The following is a 22,459-nucleotide window of genomic DNA, read 5'->3' on the forward strand; positions in this document are numbered from 1 at the left end:
TTGTAACCAGAAAAGCCATCTAAGAAACAATAATAATTGTGCCTAGACAACCGTTTTAGCATTTGGTCTATGAATGGAATAAGGAAGTGGTATTTCCTTGTTACTGTGTTCAACTTCCTATAATCGATGCAAACTCTCCACCCTGTGGTTACGCGAGTAGGGACTAGCTCATTCTTTTCATTCTGAACAACACTAATGCCCGACTTTTTGGGCACAACTTGAATGTGACTAACCCATTTGCTATCTGAAATCGGGTATATGATACCCGCATCAAGTAGTTTCAATATCTCACCCTTAACAACATCTCTCATGTTAGGATTAAGTTTCCTTTGCATTTCCCTATATGGTTTAGCATTTTCTTCAAGATTTATATGATGCATGCAAACAATGGGACTTATGCCTTTAAGGTATGAGATGGTCCATCCTAGGGATTCTTTATGCTCCTTAAGTACTTCTAAAAGCTTACTTTCCTGTTCTATATCTAACGCAGATGAAATGATTACAGGCAAAGTATTGGAGATCCCAAAAATGCATATTTAAGAGTATCAGGCAATGGTTTCAGATCAAGCTTTGGTGGCTCAACAAGATATGGAACAGACTTGGAATCAGAAGGTGGGAGTGGTTCCACTTTAGTATGCCATTTAGTGACGTCCATATGAGGCACAGATTCGAGAAAAGAGTGGACTTCACTAATGTACTCAGCATCATACAGATCCAAATTAAAATTTTCCATACATGCTTGCAAAGGATCAACTGATAAAGTGTTAGACAGTGAATCTTGAATCAAGCTTTCAATCATATTAATTCCATACACATCATTATCATCAAGATTTATAGGTTGTTGACTAACATTAAACATATTCAATTCCACAGTCATGTTACCGAACGACAGTTTCAACACTCCATTATGACAGTTTATAATTGCATTGGACGTCGCCAAGAAGGGACGTCCTAAAATGACAGGAATGTGACAGTCAGGGTTTTGCACAGGTTGAATATCTAAAACAATGAAGTCCATGGGAAAATAAAACCTATCAACCTTGATTAAAACTTCCTCAACCACACCACGAGGAACTTTGACAGATCTTTCCGCCAATTGCAGAGTTATATGTGTTGGTTTTAACTCTCCAAGACCTAATTGCACATATACTGAATATGGCAGTAGGTTAACACTTGCTCCTAAGTCTAGTAAAGCCTTATCGACCGTATGGTCGCCTATAGTGCAAGTGATTGTTGGACAACCTGGGTCTCTAAACTTAGATGGAGTCTTATTTTGAATGATGGAACTCACCTGCTCATCTAGAAAAGCACGTTTGTGCACATTAAGCTTGCGCTTTTGTGTACACAAATCCTTAAGGAATTTAGCATATGCAGGGATTTTCTTAATTGCCTCGAGAAACAGGATGTTGATGTTAACTCATTTGAACATCTCTAACATCTCATTGAAATGGGTGTTTTTCTTTTGCTGCACCAACCTTTGAGGAAATGGAGCAACAAGAACATTAGTTGGTAAAGAAACATTAACATCAGTAAAAATTTTAGATTTACAAACATGCTCAAATTCATTTTCTACAATGGATGTTTTCTGTGGCGTTGCATGCAATGATGAGACTGACTCAGACTCACTGGTCTGTGGTACGTCTACGTTTTTATCAACAACTTTACCACTACGAAGAGTGGTGACAGCATGTGCAGTCTCATTACAAGTAGATGTACTTTCCTGAAATGTGCCTTTCGGGTTTTGTTGAGGCTGACTTGGGAACTTACCCTTTTCCCTTTCATTAAGCGCATCACAGATCTGACCCATCTTAAGTTCTAGACTAGTAAAACGTTAGTTAGTGGTCTTCTGATTTTGCAAAAGATTTTGGGTCAATAGACCGACACTTTTTTCAATGCTAGACAATTTTTTCTCAGAAGGGTGCTGTGTGTACGACTGCATCTGGGGGTTTATATGGTATGAATATCCTTGTGTGTTTCCTGGTGTACCCCCTTGTACATGTCCCTTGGACCATGAAAAGTTACGGTGGTTTCTCCACCCTGGGTTGTAAGTATGAGAATATGGATTATTCTCTTGCTTATGATACAACGCATTGGCCTGTTCAAGTCTAGATTCCTGAAATGCAAGTATTTCTGGACAAATGTCCACTAGATGGTCAGAACTATTACATGCAGCACAAATAGAAATTTCGACATGGTCACGGAGAGTAGTGGCAGAAGGTTTCACATTCTTCTGCATCTCTAGCGCTTCTACTCTCCTTGCCAACGATGTGATTTTCGCATTTCCCTCAAAGTCAGACTCAATCCTATAAACATCAGCTACAGGGGAAGTCTTCCTAGGTTCACGAATGGACTCCCACTGCTGAGTCTTTTCAGCAATTTCAATTAGGAAAGTCCAAGACTCATCAACACTTTTGTCAATAAATAAACCATTGCACATTGACTCAACTGTTGTTCGGGTGGGAACATCTAAACCTTCACACAAAATTTGCACAAGTCTCCATTTTTCGAAACCATGGTGAGGACACTGAAGCAGTAATTCATTAAACCTTTCCAAATACTTGGCTAAAGTCTCACCCTCTAATTGCACAAATCCATTCAGACTTTGACAAATGGTCGCAGTCTTGTGATTTGGGAAGAACTTTCTGAAAAATTCTTTCATAAGATCATCCCGTGTCCTAATTGACTGTGGCTGCAGGGCATATAACCATGACTTGGCCTTTTCCTTCAAAGATAAAGGAAACAGTCTCAATTTCAGGGACTCTTCCGGCATTTGAGTGAAACGCAGAGTCCCACAAATCTCTTCAAACTCTCTCACGTGGTGGTAGGGGTTTTCAACATGAACCCCTCGAAACACAGGGAGCATATATATTTTGCTCGCCTTTAACTCAAACTGACTAGCGGTTTCTGGTAAAACAATGCAAGAGGGATGGCTTGCCCTTGTCGGGTACACGTAATCCTTGAGACTGCGGGGCATTTCTTCACCCATTATCTCAGGTTGGTCAGGGTTGTCTACTACAGAAATTGGGATTTCAACTACGTCCTCTCGCTGAATTCTAACTAGACGGTTAGTTTGGTCACGAAAAGAAACAATCATATCCCAGTAGACACACCATTCAACATGTTATAACACCCAGAAATATCAACAAGTACAAAAGTCATGTCAAAGATGAAGCTTACGATAAACAGATTCGCGGACTCAGGTACACAGACACAGAAATTTTGCAGAGATGATATGCACAGTGAAGTAACAATTCAGCAGCAAATAAGTTACTCAAATGTCACAGGATCGTGCAAAGTTGTTATATGTTGCAGGGGTTTTGACAGGGCTATGTAAATCAACTAGTTTTATCATTCAAACATGATATATCACTCACACAATCTTCAGGTAAAAACAAGGGTGGAGATACAATACCGCCGGTATAAAACCGGGTTTAGGCTCTACAACAAATTGTCATGCCCCCCTTTCTCGTTCTCTTTGGATTGAACAGCAGCACCACAGGTACCTGGTTACTTAGAAGAGAATTTCAGTTCCCAGAAATGTGCAGTTTCAAACAATATCGATATCAGTATAAGAAACTGAGAGTAATTTACTACATGACAATGAGTTATTCCACTTGGTTGTTCAGGGAAGTCCGAATGCAAGAAGCAAATTGAAAAGTTACAAAGTGCATGAATTTGATATTTTACAGGGGAAAGTGAATAGCTCTTATGTTTATTTGTACTGACAAGGGGTTGACACAGTATGTAGCTATGGACAAAGTACAAATGTAAAAAGAGAAAAAGAAAGTGTGAAATGCAAGAATACTGGATATATTACAGATGATGAATACTGTAACTGGTAGTGACCTAGCAAAACCAGACACAACAAAAAAAATACTTACAACTACTGGAACAGAAAAAGGGAAGCTACAGATTATGCTAATTGGTGAAAGCTTTAAACTAAAACAAGATGCAAAAATAAAAAAGATTCAGCTAGCCTAATCAATGGAATAATTGAAGATAAAAAGCTACAGTTAACAATACAAGGCTAAGATGCAGTTTTATATAGACAAATGGATTATGCTGGACAGGAATTGCAGATTATTCTAAACTAAATCTATGTTATGCTAATACAATATAACAGCTGAGCAACACCTTCAGGAGATTTCAGCGATCTCATGATACTTCAACTCAAGTCAGGCTTGCAGATGGTGACAACACACAGCTAAAACACTTCAAAGTACTTACAGACTCCTATATGTCTAATTTACTGATGAAATTTTGTAGTCTAAGGGATAGCAGGTGATGACAAAGATCTTAACTATGACAGAGACAGGATATATGAATTGATGGATTAATGCTAAGTTACACTACAATAGAAAAAGTAAATCTAAACAAGTATATGTACAGTCTACATATGCAGATTATTATGAGATGCAAATAATTAGTATTTACAGGATAAAATGCAGTTGATAGAATATTCTACAAAGTACAATTGAAAGAGAATTTTAACAGAGTCACTATTTAGACTACAGGATTATGCAAACGTAATGCAAGATATAGCTAAATGATGCTTCTTATAAGAGAACAATCTATGATTACTTCAGAATAAAATGTAATGTTGCTGACTAATATGCTAAGATACACTTATGTAAATGAAGTAAGGAGAGAAACCAAAATTTACAACACGCAACTAACTACAGGTGCAAACAACACAAGCCGGAGATGGTATAAAACAATGATGAAGTTTATGCGAGTCATTGAAATTTCAAATTACATCTATAGCTAGAAGTATATGAACATATGGATTAACACTAAGTTACACTGAAATATAAAAAGTGATGTCTAAACAAGTATATATACAGCCTAAAAATGCAGTTATGTGAATGCCAATGGATTGATGGAAACTACAGTTAACACTGGGACTAAGATGCTACAGAACTGGCATGATACAGTACAATGAAGTAGTTAACCTAATTGAAAGAAAATTAAAATCTACAGCTAACTTATACTAATACAGGACTATGCGAATGAAAGACTAAACAAATGCAAATATGTAACAGACTATAGAATGGTTGAAATTTAGGGATTACAGCTACTACTACAGAGAAAAACTACAACTACAAATTTTTTTAACCTAAAATCTAAGTTATGCTAATGCAGTACGGAGAACAACTAATACTACTCAGAGATTAACACAGTAAGTTACAGGATATGAAAAATATTACAACAATAACTAAATTATGCTAGAGTGCGTCACACGAGCTACAAAGTTACACTACAGATGGATTTCTCAACTAAGTTACACTACAGCAGCAGGAACTAAATAATCTACACACACATATACAAACAGTAAACTAAAAATCAGTAAATATACACTAAAAATCAACTACACCGTTACCGAGTTCCCGGCAGCGGCGCCAAAAACTTGGTAGGATTAGAAGATGCCTACAATATTAAACTGCAAGTGCAAAACGTCTAGTATGTAGAACAGGGAAAATACAGGTTGAACCCACAGAGACTAGGGCGATGTGAAGATGAAATCAAAGTCTACTAATACTGATTTAAACAAGGGTTTTTGTCGATACGACGAGATGTTTTGTTATGAGAATTGAACTGAAGAACAGAAATGTAATTGAAATGAAGGGTTAAAGACTTGATAAGAGGGAACTAGGGTAATTGAATTCACCACTTAACCTACACCAGATTATTCGGCTAATGAAACTATTCGTGTTCCTTATAGTAGACAGCGGGGAAGATTCGAGTCTGCCGCATATCCAAGGATATCTTCATATGGATGATTTAATATCAACTAAGGTATTAAAAACCCTAGCATTATCTGTCTTGTTACAGCACAACTAATTATAGATTAACAAAAATCAATTAAGCACAAGTTGAAGTACAACATAAAATTATTCTGACTACCTAGGTTGCATAACAAACAAGGTGAAAGTAATATGTTGTAACACAAGACTAAATCTATCCTTAAACATTGAAGCACAACAAGAACAGTAGCATCAGCACAAATATCCTAGAGTTAAATTAAGGGCTTCATCTAAACCCTAGCTTAGAGATTTAGAACATGATGAAAACAGATGACATATGACATTCACAAATTGAGATATTCATTCATGCAAACTTCTTAATATTCAACTGATTTCTACCAAGGACAATTTTCGAGAACATAGGTTACAACTGATTTCTCCTATGACCCCCCTCACTTGGATCTATCAATACACAAAGATAACCCCTATTTATACATCAGCTTCACCCTAAATTGGGTTTTTAATATCTCCATCAGTACAACTGAAATTAGGGATTGAAATAGGGATTTGATATGTCATCACTCATCAAAAGATACAACTGAGATGTACTCCACAACCTTCAACTACTCCATTAACATCACATACATAATGCAATTGAGGGAGTCTTCAAACAAACTTCGTACAACAATCTTCTCTTCAATCGCAATTTCAGATTTCTCTTTCTTGTAACTCAATATATGGTACCTTGAATTGGGTGATTTGGCATCAGAGATAGGGAAGCTAGGTGGGATGGGTGTTGCAACGGAAGTACGTTGAGGGGAAGATTGCTACTGAACAAGAAGTATGGGCATGATAGAGAGATGGTGGTGATATGGGTTTGACAATAACGAGGGAGGTGGTATCGATGGTTTGAGAAGATGGGTTCTTTTCTGATTTTGGGAATGAAAGGGGAATACTTGGGTGTTAGACCAGTGTACCTTGCTTAGATGTTCAGGGGTGAATCTGTTGACCATCTTTTCTTCAAACATGGATTGAGCACTTCTGACCATTGATCAAATTTGATATTATTTTGTAATTCTTGACCCCAAATATTTGTTCCATTGACTTGGTAAGTTCAGTTCTGCACATGCTCAGCTAACAACTCCCTTGTGTAGCGGTGCGATATTGCCACTTTCTCTTACGCTCCCTTTACAGTCTCGTTCACCTCTTGTTCACCATTTACTTAACCACCTAAAACACAACACAAAAAGAGATTATTTCGACAAAATTACCCATTAAAGAAGATGTGCTCATGATACAAGATTTTTCGCAAAATAGAACATGAAGGCATTAAAGATATGATAAAAGACGGAAAAAAGATCTAGAAATATGCATTATTAGGCACCGATCAATAGATAAGTTCAAGTCTCCACATACCTTTTTGTATATGAAGTTTCACCAGTTCCTTGAGTAGTTCTTCGCATTTGCATGATGAACGCCGTGGAGCCTAGAGCTCAACTACACTTACTATCCTAGTCCGAGACTTAGATATAAGTAGACTAGAAATCAAGACTTATAGTTTTGGCAACTAAACTTGACAAACAAGCTTGAGATACCAACGCTTGCGAGTTCGACCGAGCAGTGCTCTAACAAGTTTTCTTACTTTGAGTGTTTCCGATTAAATTAATCTATAAGGTCTTCTTGTGGTTAATTTATTCGAGTTTACTGGATACAAATACATGTGATTTGTCAATGTCCAAAGAAATCCTTCTTTTCTTGGAAAAGTAAGGTCTCTCATGTTGTTCTCTTGGGAATGATATCAAATGGGGGAGAGTTCTTCAATGAACTTGTGCTTAATTTCCATATCTTTATGGGGAGTGCGGCTGTGGAATATTGTAGGAGTTATCTTGTATCTTTATAAACTCCTTGATGAATACACTAAGTTTCGGCTATGTGAAATCTTCGAAAAAAAGTTGATATGTTCTCTTTTAGTCATGAATTATCTCTTTGAGAATTTCATTATGATCCCGTAGTTTTCGTACCTTTGCCGATTTATATTGACAAAAAGGGGGAGAATTATTTTGAAGTTCACAGTACATACATATGGTTTACGGATCATTATGTAAAGGGGAGTGGCTTTCATTGTAATATGTAAGTATTGACTAAGTGGGAGTGATACATATCACCGCAGTATTATTTCAAAGTTGTAATGCAATTGGACTTTGATACTGTATAATAATACTATGACACTGTATAACAATGATTGAGAACATCTATTTTCTTATTGTTATGGCTAGGGATCATCAACAACAATGATGCTGAGTTGAACACGTTCAGAATCGTTGAAGTACTTGGATTAGCGAAGAATTCAAGGAAAATTGAAGAGCCAAGTAAATCAAGCATGATAGATGAGAAGCTACAAATTTTATTTATCTTGTAATCCATATGTATTGACAAAGAGGGAGATTGTTTGAGCACCGCTCGGTCGAACTCGCAAGCGTTGCTATCTCACGATTGTTTGTCAAGTTTAGTTGATCAAAAATATGTACTTGATTTCTAGTCTACTTTTAGCTATGTCTCGGATTAGGATAGAAGTGTATTTGAGCTTTAGACTTCACGGCGTTCACCAATTGAAGAAGAAAATCTACTGAGGATCTTGGAGAAACTTCATAAACAAAAGGTATGTGGAGACTAAAACTTATCTATCATTCAGAAATCTATTGTATTCTATCTTATAATGATAATAAGTTGTATGGCTATATAGACTTTTACATTATACACATTTCATATTTCGAGCCGAGTTTATCTCGCTTATCTTTTTCTCGAAATATGTGTTGGAAGCTTTTTGTTTTAGCTATATTCATCATATTCTTGACGAGTTTAGTTGGAGGAAATTTATTTGTTGGAAACTAAATATTAAATCAAAAGATGATCATGTGAAAATTACCTTCAACATCTTATATGATTTGTGTGAGACAGTCATGTTAGCTTGGGAAGTTTCGTATTGATCATTCGATCATTTGAAAATTACTTAAAGCTTATGGTATGTATGAGATTACCATTGGCGTCTACTAAGGATGTTTCAATGATTGAAATGAGATTTTAGATTTATTACCAATGTCTAGATACAACACGGTATGCATATCCAGTATGCGAGCTGTATTGTGATAATTCAGGTCCGGAACTCTTGTTTGCTTACTTAGTATGCAAACGGATTTACCTGAAAAGACCGGAACTCTTGTTTGCGTACCTAGTATGCGGATGGGTTTACCTGAGTTGGGTCCGGGACAGTTGTTTGCGAACCGGGTTTGCGAACGGCTTGACTAGGCCAAGGTCCGGAGCTATTGTTCGTGCACCCAGTTTGAGAACACAGTGGTTAAATTCTAGAATCGGTTATGTATGATTCTCATATTCATAAACTACAATATTTATGATTTAAGGAATGCAAATTAACTTTGCAAACCGTGTCTTAATGTTCATGAATTTATTCTTGTATAAGTACTTTGTACGATTACGAATCAAACCGATTCGTTTTAATTTTTTCATGGATATTTCTATGAGATAGTGAACATTTGAAAAACTCAATCTGAAACACAATTAGATTCATTTGATTATATTTCATGATTTATTGATCTTCATATTAGATCTAGAAGTGTTAGATGAACATGGTTAAATCAAAAGTGTTCATATGGCTAACCTCGGTTAACTATTGTTGATCCAACCGAATATACACGTTTAGGTACGGTTACCCATATATAAATATAAATATATTTCATTTGTGTGTAACAAGCTAAGACCATATAACATTGAAGATTGATAGCTTAATTTCTAAGAAGACTTAGCTTGAATCTTAAATCAGGAGTTCATCTAACGGTGAATATTGAATGCTTTGTTACTAAGCTATCTTAGCTTTGATTGTAAGTAACAATGATTTGAAAGGCTATATAAGGGAGAACTCTAGCAACTAGAAAACCTAATCCCGACACTTTCCTGTGCCCTAGTTGCAAACTAGAGTCGATTTTCCTTTAACCTAGGTTTTTTCAAAACCATATTAGGTTAACGACTTGAAGATTTCATTTGGGATTCGTGAAGCCAAATCCAACTATTTTCTAGTAGTTGCGTATTCTGATCTTACTTGTTCTACCTTATTGAGTTTTATATTCTCTAAGATTTACTCGAGATTTATTTCTGATAGGTAAGATATAAAAAGTAATCACAACGGTTATTCGTCTCGGAATCTTGTGATTCCGTAATAACTTTTTCTATTAATCAGTTAGGTTATTGTGAGGTGACTGATATTTCTAGGCTGCTCTTCGAGAGTATAAGTCTAGGATATTAGTTGGTTCCTGTTCACCTTGATCTTTGTATCAAAATACGGAACAAAAAGAATAAAAGATAGACATATATGCGAGAAACAGATTTGTTTATAAGTTTTCGACTTTGGGTCGTAACAAATCTTGGTTGTGGGTGAGATCAGCTAAGAGAATCAAGTGAGCAGAATCCGGCGTGGTTCTAGAGGCATAAGGAACGCGACTGTACCTTAATGGGTGTGATACTTGGTTAGCACTCAACTACATTCCAGTCCGAAACTAACTTTTAGTAGGCTGGTGTCTATAGCGTCTTAATACATTGTGGTGTTCAAAGATGGACTAGGTCCCATGGTTTTTCTGAATTTGTGGTTTCCTCGTTAACAAAATTTCTGGTGTCTGTGTTATTTCTTTCCGTATTATATTTGTTTATATAATTAAAATATCACAGGTTGTGCTAGTTCAATCAGTTGATAAATCCTACCTTCTATAACTTGATTGACACTTGGGCATTGGTCTTTGGTACCGTCCATGTTATTTCTCATATCAATCAGGCTCACGGATTTCTATCCGTTCAGTTTGCTGATTGTACTGAGAAAGAAAGATAAAGCTCTTTGATACATTTCTTGATTGAGTCTCACTTTTAAGTTGGTGGTCTCAGAATTATAGTGGAGTTTAGTCCATATAGATTTTTGAACGAATTATTGGGTGTGGTTGTTAGACCCCCCCCCCCCCCCCCCCCCCCTTTTTAGAAATCATTAAGTAACTACTGGCTACTTCGGGAACCCAGAATTCATGGATATCTCTGAAATCCATAAATTCGATAGACCACTTCTGGAGTCTATATTTATGGATTACTGATGGAACCCACAATAATTTGGATTGCTACAAAAAAAATATAATTTGCATGTTAGACTATTTCTGGAGTCAATAACATCACATGGATTGCTTTTGGAATCCATTAATTACAGAACTAGTTATTAAAAAAATAAAAAATAAATAAAAGAAACATATACACATTTAATATTAATAACAAATTATAACAAATTTCCCATTTCGTCATCTTCAGGGTTGACGAATTATTAATATTGCGTGCTCATGGACACATTCTTATGATAAGAGTTTACGCAATATCAGTACTAGGTTACTTCGAGAACCGTTGATAGAGACCGATTAACGCTTTTTACAGTCACTTTAAGGACCGACCAGGGAAAATTTAGTCTACACCTCATAAGGAATGGTGGAGATCGAATATCAGAGGAGATTTAGTGATTCAAAAGAAATCTATCCTCAACATTGCATTTGGAAAATGAAATTTTGGTCATTAATTAATAAGATCGTATGACCAAATTAATGTAAAGTACATACTTCCGATTTTATGTGAATTTTATTAATCCAAAAATAAATGGATGATTCACCAATATGCATTTTTTTTTCGAGAACTTCATAAAGTTGGTCATGAAAAACTCTAGGAAATCCAAATTATCGGAAAACAAACCTTTATGCGATCGTAACAGGGATAACAAGTCTTTGTTACTAATAACTTGTACCTTTTATTCCCGATCAAATGATTTTATCGTTTATGACCATTAAATGTCAATTTGATCATAATTGACATCACAAAATACACATAAATCACAATTTATGTGAGTTTCATATCATTACCAAATGGTTTTAAAAATATTTTATTCAAATACAAACAAAACGAATTTTGTATTCAAATAGATAAAAGAATTCATAAAATAAAATAATAAAATAACTTCATAGAAATTAGGTAGTAATAATACTTACTAAAAAAATCGATCATCATGAATATTGCCATTTTCTTTCCAATTGGTCATATTAGGAGATGCATTTAGTTTAAATTTTTTCTTTTATATAAAACAAAAATCACATCTAACTTCTAATCTTCATAGCTCACTATAGTAGAATATATGTGTTGATAAGGTGTTGTAAACTAAAGAATAGAAGATGATAAACATAAATAGTTAGAGAGAAAAGATAAGAGACAATTTATATTCACATATATGAGTTGTGTCTATTACAAGAACAAAAACACCTATTTATAGGATTACAAGAGAATGAGTGTTAAATATAGCATTTAAGAGAGAAATAAGTACATAAGTACATGCACAAGTTAGTTTGTATTTTACTAAAACAAAACAATAATAATAACGGTACTAAAAAGGATTTGCTTCAAAAAAAAGTAATAAAAAATAAAAATATAATAATAGTGTAGGGCATAATTTTGGAATTTGACATTGGGGCACCAAATAGTCAGGGTCGGCCCTGATGATGACCGTCTTTGAGCTAGTTGCCAAGGTTATTATCAAGACGGCTGTCACAATTTCTGAGTATATTAGGACACTGTTTAACTTACTGGTAATGTCATTGGATCACATAATATCAAATTCTTACTTATTTACTTGTCTTTCATTTACTGCTTCATTTAAAAAGAGAAGATGCCTGAACTGAATAATGAATTACATTACTACTGCATTTTCACACTTCGTCAGAATTTCATAGGGCCAGCTTGATCCTTCCCCAGGTATCCCAGAGGATGGAACCCTTGGAGAGCCTCCGACTCCAACTATTGTCCCCCCGTGTTCCGCTATAGTGGACACTCCTGAATCTAGAGCTATTTGGCGTTCTAACCCAGTTCCAACAATGCACTTTTCGTTTGTAACCTAAAGAAATAATAGATGATAAGCATAAACAACTAGAAAGAAAAGATAAGAAACCATTTTTATTCACATATATGAGTTGTGTCTATTACAATGATAAGAACACTTATTTATAGGATCACAAGAGAATGGGTGTTAAATGTGTCATTCATACGCGTACATAATCGTAGTTATTGTCAAATATGTATTCAGAGTAGCTAATAAAAACTTTAAAAATGATTATGGATGATATTAATTTTCACGGAAAAAGTAGTGAAGTATCGACAATGTTTATGATTGGGTAATATGGGTGAAAGCCATCCATATTTAGTTGTTCTCTCACTAATGTACACTTTATGACATCAAATACTTATATATGGTGAACTCGGAAGGTTACATTTTTGATGTTTAGTTTACATGGAAGTGTGATGAGAGAAATAATGTCCCTTATCCTGTAGTGACACTCAAGGCATGTAGTTTCTATATAGCTTGGGATTTATTAAAACGTATTAGTCTTAAATGACTAGAAAATATAAAATACTTTGGTAAGTATTGTGTACCCTATTGGTGGAAGGATTTTAATGAAAACTACTATTTTCCTTTTTAATTTGACGTGATTGTTAGTTATCAAAGATAACATTCGTGTAGACTTCTAAAAGGTTATCACAAGTGATATTTGCTTTTTAAAAGAATTCAAGATAAATATCTAGGAACCATGTCTCAAACTTATTAAGCATCATAATGGTCCATGATTTTGTCAATTTTGGAAAGTTTTCACATGTTTACATAGAAAGGAATGTAACCTCCTAATAAAACTTTTGTAATAACAATCTACTTTCATCTCAATAACGGGTCTGTAGTATTTTCTCTGGTTCGTATTACATACTAATTACAAAGTTTTTTTGTGCTTTATTTTATATATCAAGAATATAAAACACAGTTTGGCTAAGTCTGCCTATGTAAGTGGCGCTCTAGGTTTACCCATAACAAAGATAATCTATGGTTGTGATTGATCTGTATGATTAATTTTATATTTATACCCGCTGAAACTGTTAGGGGCACCAAAAGTCAGGTCCGGGGTATTTTATATTCCTCCTCTGGAGAAAGCTATTCAGTTCTTCTACGCAATTTTTCTCTCTCTCTCTCTCCTTCCCCCTCTAAGTAAAGCAGTCGCGAAGGTGCGATGGGGTTTACACTAATCAAATTTTCTATTAAGTCGTGGAGTACGATTGTGGGTTTAGTTTAGGAATCTTAACCTGTATTCACAATGTTTTTTTTTTAAAATCATTTTCTTGATTTTCACTTTGATGGTCAAAATTTCTTATGCTTCAATTCAAATCCCATTCTTATCGATTATGGTCTTATCTTCACAATAATCGTTGTTTGTTCAAGGGATTTCCATACAAGTATTTTTCTCTGACAAGTCATTTCTCTTAAATTTGAGGTTTGAGGTGAAGAAATTAACCTGTTTTACTGCAGATGGACAAACAAAACTCTGATTCTCTTCAGTATGGTACTTCTCTTTTATTCTTTGTGTAATTTGTTTTCTGTTTTATTTTTACTCCCGTTGAAATCGTCAATTTATTGATTTTTCTGGTGGTTGTATTGGTTTTTTTTTTAATGGGTTTCATACCTTTTTACCTATAAGGTCATACTCATATTAAGTGTTATTGACTTTTTGGTGATTGAAGCAGCGACGATTCGAGTTTCCATTTTTTTAATCTCCATAGTAGAGTTACCCTCTTCTTTTTCTTTGATTTTTCTGAAAGTCCCTTATCAAGTTCATTCAAGTACACATTTTCAATTTTCAATCGAATACCTACCTAATAGTTTTGTTGAAATATTTAGGGTGATTAAAAATGTTATATATATTTCAAATTCTCTCTAATATGCTAACATGTTTTCTCTTTCCTTTTTCTCTTCATTTAAGTCTCATAATCCTACTATTTTTAAGTTTGTTATTATATGGGAATATGATTATGGGTTGTGTTAGAAATAATTATTGTTTGTAGTTTGATTGAATTGAACCTTGGGTTTTCAAAAGATTGATTGCAACTTGGGAGATTTGCATGGTTTTTTTTAAGTAGCAATCCGAGTATATATTCTATGCATGGCAACAAGTGGTGGGATATGCTGAAAGGATACTAATAGGGGTAAAAGAAAGGGGATGTGAAACCAAAAAATATGAGATTAGTTTCTTTAGAAATTAGAATAAACACTGTCATGTGGAAGTTAACATGCTAAAATCGATTAGTATTGGGTTAACACTTTTTATATCGACATACAACAGATAATAAAGGAGAAGGAAAGATCTACAGTGATCAATCTTTCATTGTTTGTGAAACACCTTTGTAGTATCTGAAGCACATCTGTTCAGTTTAGCGTCATTGTGTTCTCAATTCTAATTATTAGTTAGTACGGATGAGTGTCCTGAAGGGAAAATTTTTGCCAAATCACCCATAGTGAGACTGTAAGAACCAGAATACAACGTGTTTCTCCGTTCAAGTATCAAATCCTCTGTCTTTATTACTTCCTATGTTTCAGAGATAAAAGAGCGGATAAAATTTACCAGGGAAGGATGCTCATATTAATTTTAGAAATTTATCTTATTTCATAGAAAGAGTCCCATTTTTTTTTATCATGAACTCCTTAGTATGTCTGTTTATATTTGTTACATACTATAAGAATTCCTTGCAAGAAATAACTGTTAAGGAAGAACATCAAATCATTGACTGTACCAATTAACTAATAAAGACAATGATGATAGAGGTATGATTTTTTCCTCATTTTTTAAATGTTTTTCAATATGAATAAGAAACGCACTGCAACCATTCACATAAAGGTGTTACACTGTGTGGTTTCTTCAATTTAAAGGACACTATTTATGTATAGTGAAAAACAATTGCTTTGGTACTCAGTTATATGGTTCTGATTATGATGGAAGGAATACGCCATGTTCATCTTTCATATGTTCCATGATTATATACTAGAAGAGAATTTTAATAAAATTCAACCATTTGATTACTATTAAGTGCTTAGTTTCTTACTACTACTACTACTTTTTATAGTATTGTATTTTTGACTTGGCATAATATTGTTTGTCTTCAAGTATCTTCTAAAAAGGAGCTCAGAGCATACCATGAAGGTATCCCAAGATGAGTTGAATTGAATTTGATGCCACATTTGAGAAGACACTAGATGACAGCATACATGGAGACCACAACAATGGATATGGACTTCAAAAGGAGAAAAGAACTTTTCAGTGTGATTCTCCTTATCCCTTAAATCCCAATGTCTATAATAATTGATATTAATTTCAATTTCTTGCTCTAATTTTCTTTTATTTTAACTAATGTCAGACCTATGAGTGTGTGTGACAGGAACTTGGTAAAACATAAACATCCTTTCTATTCTTTTTGACTTCAACCGTATAATCATAAATGCAATTTAATCATCAGTTTCTTAGCAAAATTTATATAAACATAGTAAAGGTTCATGGTGGATTGCCCATGAATCCAATTCATCAGTTACTTATATTGGGGAAGTTTGGAATATCTAGACAAAGGATTCATATGGCACAGTGTCCAATCCAATCCGATTTACTCATTTATATCGAGTGGCACGAGAGCTAGGTGCCGGAAATGGAAAAGCTGCCAAATTTTTCATGAAAGTATCCTTGTTGACGTCCATTACTGTGTCATTCTTCTATTGCAGTTAGTTATGTTGTTAACGAATTAGCTACTCTACCGGCTTTCACTGTTCTGTTTATATTGCTAGGACTAAGACATGTGAGTTTACATTTCTTTTGTGTTTGTTTGCTGATCCTAGCTATATTCCTTTCCAGATTTGTGTCTTGCTGCCTGATGGTAGATATGTGCGCTTCCTCAAAATTAGGATTGGTTGTTGGATCCGACGACAACCCGTTTTAGCATAAATAAACGTAGCTCCTCTAGAATTGTATATGGCATGGTCAATTCATCGTGGCACGGTCCTTGAAATAGAACCGTGAATGTCTCTCTTACCTAGATTGTTCAAAATTATCATACAAGAGGAGGCAGTAGTTCGTGATATGTGAATGGGCTATTAATGGATATTATGTTTTTTGCAACTTATGGATCCGAAAAAGTGCATTGATGTGCTGGAGTTGGAATTTGAACTACGACATTACTTTAAATCCTAATAGGGTGGACCATCTAGAATGAAACTTTAGTCCTGACGTATTGTATAAAGGGATGGTGTTGGATCAAGTTAAAGAAATGGCAGTGGTGTCGTTTAACAATGGAAAATTTCTTGTTTGGTCCTAGGCCCATATAGTTGTTTATAGTAGGGTCCAACCGGATTTTTTTTTTATCCGGAAGTCCAAAATTAATTAAAACATGGAAATGTCCATAATGCCCATTACTACCAAACGTGTGTGTCTACACTGCTTACAAATTTGAGTACATATCTGGTACACTGCTTAAAAATTCGAGTACATATTTGCTACACTGCTTACAAATTTGAGTACATATCTGATACACTGCTTACAAATTTGAGTACATATCTGGTACACTGCTTACAAATCTGAGTACATATCTGCTACACTACGTACAAATCTAAGTATGTATCTGCCTCACTACTTACATATAGAGTATGTATCCGTTGGACATATTGAACCTGTAAATGTGACCAGAATATAACAATATTAAAACACAGCAATAAAACTAGCATCTATTTCAGTATTTCGCATACGTACTCATGGATCAAACCAAAATAAAGTGGCAAAACTATGAATAAAACAGAATTAAAAGAAGTTTTTATCAGTACAACATATACGTACCGCGGATTCATAAACTAAAAACTCAATTACATGTCAAGAAGTGATGAATCCATGAATATAACCGAATCAAAGCACATACTTCAGTATTTCACATACGAACTCATGGATCAAACCAAAAAAAGTGGCAAAACTCTGAATAAAACAGAATCAGAAGAAGTTTCAACCAGTACAACATATATGTACTCCTGGATCAAACCAAAAAAATAAGAGAAAACCTATAGATTCATAGTAAACAAAAAAAGAAAACAGTACGTATATGTTACCCGAGGACTATGGCATCACTCAATCTGCTGGCCCCGCTAAACTACATTTTGCACAAACGAAAAAAGGATATTAAGATCACATCTTCTTAGGTAAGGAAAGATGGTCCAGATGTAATTTAATGATTGATCACATTGGTGGGTGTAACTGATCTCGAACAAGTCTTTTTCCAGAAATAGACGAGATTACAAATATTCAAAACTGTAAATGCATGATTCTGTTACAAATTACAAATTTAAATTAAGACAGACAAACTAGATTTACCTTTTGCGGAGTATTATTCTTTTCAAAAGCCATATCTTTTAGTATGCGGGCAGTCACCTGAATTATCAACAAGGCCACTATCAGCTATAACAACTAAAAAATTTAGGTAAATACTAAATATCATTCAGATGAGAATACATTGGTGACAACTTGGAGTCCGAGATACATCAACTGGAAAACGATGATCGAGCAAATTGCAAGTTAATTTCTAAACACGGATTTTATCAAAAGGCTGTATGAACAAAGACAAATTGACTCTTAACAAGTTCCATAAGTGAAGAACTGCAAATGCACAAAGATGTCGTGTATTTCTTAAATAGTTTATCCAGAATAGCAAGGATTACCTTGCCACCATCAACCCCTCCTTCATAGCAGGGTTTCAAACTAATTGCACGCTGAAGGTAAGGTGCCCAGCGTCCTGTGAGCAAATCCTCCTAATCATTTCAACGCCGTTTTGGTGATACTATTTTGAAAAAGAAAAAAGAAAAAAAAAAAGATCAGGTCAACCACACAAACTCACATATCCCAACTATTATAGTGATAAATGGGTAAATAGCTAAAGTATCAGCTAGTGACTTGTATACCTCAAGCATATTTATAACGAACGGTTCTTCGTTAAAGAAGTCTCTCCGTACAAATACGAAATGAAACTTGTATGACAGAGCCTCACTTACTGTTCCATACCCAATCTTTCCTGAAACAGAATATAACTAAGTATATGATTTTATTATCAGACTAACAGAAACAAAAAACTTAAATTTTCAACGAAATTTAATCCAATACCGATCATATAGTCACATGCTGCCATCACATCTGGTGTGTATACATCTCTTTTGAGCTTTATAAAATTTGGAGGAAGTTCTTGATTGTCAGATGCACCACATACCTGATTTAGAATAGATTATTATTCTGCTATAATTCAAGTCCGGAAAAATATTTTCCTGCCTAAAACAGATAAAGGGGATAGTTCTGCAAACAAAAGTACCAGACAGAGCCAACCAGGCGGTAAATACTCCTCCTTTAGCGTCCAAAAAACAGAATCAGAAGAAGTTTCAACCAGTACAACATATATGTACTCCTGGATTAAACCAAAAAAATAAGAGAAAACCTATAGATTCATAGTAAACAAAAAAAGAAAACAGTACGTCAGATATGTATTGATGGTTAATACACAAAAGAAAACTGAAAATCAAACCAAAAACCATAAAAATATCAGATCTACTAATGAAATAAACATAAAACATGATTTTTTATTTAGATCTGAACTTGTTTCATTAAAATCCACCAATATATCATATATGTACCGATGATTAATACACAAAAGCAACTCAAAAGCATATAAAAAAAAAACAAAATGGAACTAAAATCAGCAGCATGTGAAAACCAAGTAATGAATCTATAAAAAACTGAATCGAAACACTTTTTTTCCCAGTATTCCATATATATACTTCTAGATCGAAGAAGAAGAATATCCAAAACTACAAAAATAACAAAATTAAAGCATAATTTTTCAGTACACCATATATGTACTGCTGATTCATAATCTAAAATTTAGATGCATGTGAAAAACAAGTAGCGAATCTATGAAAAAATAGAATCGAAACACTTTAATTTGAGTATTCTGTATATGTACTTCTGGATCCAACAAGAAAAATCTCCAAAACTATAAAAAAAATAAAAAAATTAGAGCATCATATTTCAGTACAACAAATATGTACTGTTGATTCATAGTCTAAAAATCAGCAGCACGTGAAAAACTAGAGAACATCATGAAATCGAACTACCAAAACTGGAAAAAGAAAGTGAAAACATCATGAAATCAATCAGATCTTCATGATTCAGTTGAGAATTAATCAAAAACAAAGAAGAACTGGAGAAAAGATTACATAACATACCTGTAAAACTACGAAACATTTTCACAAACCCTAGGTCTAAACTTCATAAGCGGCTGCAGCAGAGAAGAGGAGAGCGAGCGAGACAGAGAAAACGGATCTGAGAAGAAAATTGAGAAAATGTGGCTTTTATTTCTGTTATATTTATAGTGAAGGCCATTTTGGGAATTATTAAAATGCACGTAATAGGTTACACACGTGTGTAGGACCTGGGCTTAAAAAATTTGGTCCATTTTTATGTTTTTTTTTAATTATGGACCTCCGATTATTGGGCTTTAATGGGTGGACCTGCCACTAACTAAGAACACTATAATAGTACCTATTGGTAATTCCTACTTTAACAATTTAGTTTGGAGTAAGTGGTTACCTATTGAAGCTTCCCGTATAGCATGGTCAATTTGTCATAATTTTTTTCCTCCAAGAGTGACGCTTCAGCGTACCAGGGAGTCCAAGTACTATTTTATCTATGATTGTTGTGTTCAATGGAAGTAGAAGATACAAGTGGCATGCTGATGCACTGTGAGCTTGCTTTAACTTTATGGAATTTCTTCATTTTGTCTTTGGGATTGAGCTGGGTGCTGTCAAGGGTTGTTCAAACTCAGTCTGAAGTTGGAGCTACAATAAGTTACAAGGAAGATGTAAAACTATTGGTGCGAAGGTTCTGTGTGCAGTCGTTTGGGAGGTATGGAAGAAGGAAGTGCTAGATTGTATGCGAAGAAAGCACAAAGATTATCTAATATTGTCGGTAAAACAATCTCGCATTCTCCGGGACTCTAATGAAAACTCATTTAGGAAATACTCTGTTTCGCAATTTATTTTCAATTGGGACTTGGGAGGAGACTGAAATGACGAGCACTGTTGTTCGTCCTTAATAAACATTTTTTGTTCTTTAATAAATTTATTGGAAGTTTCACTGATTTGTCAAATCTGTCAACATTCATCTCAAAACTAAGAGTGAGTTTTGATTTGAATAAACCCGTGGGGTGAAAATACTTTGGAAGTGTTTGAATAAATGAATGGCACGGAAATTCTGGGAGCGCTACTTTAGAATCTTATAGAAAACGTTACCATAAGGCGAATGCATTCGCTTTACGTTATGGTTGGATATTACATCCGTAAATGCAAAGAGCGGTCGAGATTTGTCTAGGAGGGATAAATATACGACCGTGGCTTTTTTAACTAACCATTATAAATACTTTATTAATTAGTGTCCTATTAATTGCTCATGATGAATGATTAATTAATTTTTAATGATAAATGTTCATTTAATGAATCTAATAAATACATATTTTTATTAATAAATAAATTTATTAAAAACTATATATATATATATATTAATCGGTAAAGAATTTGGTGCTGGCGAGTTTCGAACTCAAGTAACTGGTATCATCAATCAGTGATTTTACCACTCTACTACAGTGACTTCGGTTAAAAATTATATTGATATTTTTTAATGGTGGTTGGCAGTGGGTGGTGGAAACAGTGGCGGGTATTTGTGAGTGGTTGAGGTGGTAATATTACTGATGGTGGAAAAAATAGTGAACGTGGCTGGTTTTTACGTACGGTGGTGGATGTTAGTGAATAGTAGTGGACAATAGTAGTTTTGTGTCTTTACAAAATGAGCAACATTATATTGTGACAGATTTAGTTGGCTGTTTTTAGCACAATCGGTAAGGACAAAACATAAATATTTTAAGGAGGATACTGAATCATATAAGACAATATGAATAAATCTCGGTTTTTAGTATTAAAATAAAATTGATTACATTTTCATATTACAAAACAAAGTTTGGACAAATTAGGCTAGATAAAGAACGATCAAATTTGTACTTGCATAACATAAATCTACTGTTATAAATGATCGTGTTTAATTAAAATTTAATAATATATGTTCAATTGATATTTCATAACAAATGTTTCTTTAATTAATCAAAGTAATATATTTTTGTTGATTACATAATAAATTTATTTGATATTAACCATATCAGTAAGCATTAATGGTGATTGTGATGGTGAGCAGTGGTGGGGATAATGGTGGTGGGTATTGCTGAGACTGGTGGACTGGTGACGATAATGTGGTGGTGGAAGAAGTAGTGGTAGTAGGGTGAGAAAATGGGTCCTAAGACATGTAAATTAAGCACTAATGGTGATTTTGATGGTGGGTGGTGGTGGTGGACCGACGGTGGGGATAATGGTGGTGGGTATTGGTGAGACAGGTGGAGTGGTGACGATAATGTGGTGGTGGAAGAAGTAGTGGTAGTAGGGTGAGAAAAGGTTTCCTAAGATAGACAAATTATTTAGTCACCCTTGGTTAATTTTTCTTTGTTTTGTTTTAATTTGATTTTAGTTTTCAAATTACTTTTTTTATTATTTTTTAGAATAAAAACAATTTTTAAAGGCCAGATTTTTCCAAAAAAAGATGTTGTGATTTTAAGATTTGTCTGATAGGGGACAAGAAGAAAAATGAAACCTATAAAAAATTGACCAAACACAAAGCTACACGCGAATTGATTGTAATCGGTTTAGTTTC

General features: G+C 34.3%; 1 protein-coding gene and 1 long non-coding RNA gene across 2 annotated transcripts; both read right to left on the bottom strand.

The window, feature by feature from the left end:
* Window positions 1-1,831: 1,831 nt before the first annotated feature.
* LOC113291504 lies at window positions 1,832-2,986 on the bottom strand. Its single transcript, XM_026541030.1, has 2 exons — window positions 2,575-2,986; window positions 1,832-2,472 (listed from the first exon to the last, which is right to left on the bottom strand). Exons 1-2 carry the CDS (start codon window positions 2,984-2,986, stop codon window positions 1,832-1,834), a joined length of 1,053 nt encoding a protein of 350 aa, XP_026396815.1.
* Window positions 2,987-18,689: 15,703 nt separating this feature from the next.
* Window positions 18,690-19,091, bottom strand: LOC113286599. Its single transcript, XR_003329372.1, has 3 exons — window positions 19,023-19,091; window positions 18,821-18,923; window positions 18,690-18,731 (listed from the first exon to the last, which is right to left on the bottom strand). It is a non-coding gene; the product is annotated as an uncharacterized LOC113286599 (long non-coding RNA).
* Window positions 19,092-22,459: the final 3,368 nt, after the last annotated feature.

Source organism: Papaver somniferum, chromosome 6, assembly GCF_003573695.1.
Source record: "Papaver somniferum cultivar HN1 chromosome 6, ASM357369v1, whole genome shotgun sequence".
In the NCBI taxonomy this organism is placed as follows: Eukaryota; Viridiplantae; Streptophyta; class Magnoliopsida; order Ranunculales; family Papaveraceae; genus Papaver; species Papaver somniferum.

Excerpts from the sequence above, each read along its gene's own strand:
- LOC113291504 (XM_026541030.1), bottom strand. The coding sequence starts at position 2,986 with ATGGGTGAAGAAATGCCCCGCAGTCTCAAGGATTACGTGTACCCGACA. Across the intron at positions 2,473-2,574 it reads TGGATTTGTGCAATTAGAGG|GTTTAGATGTTCCCACCCGA; the intron begins GTGAGACTTTAG and ends TTTTGTGTGAAG.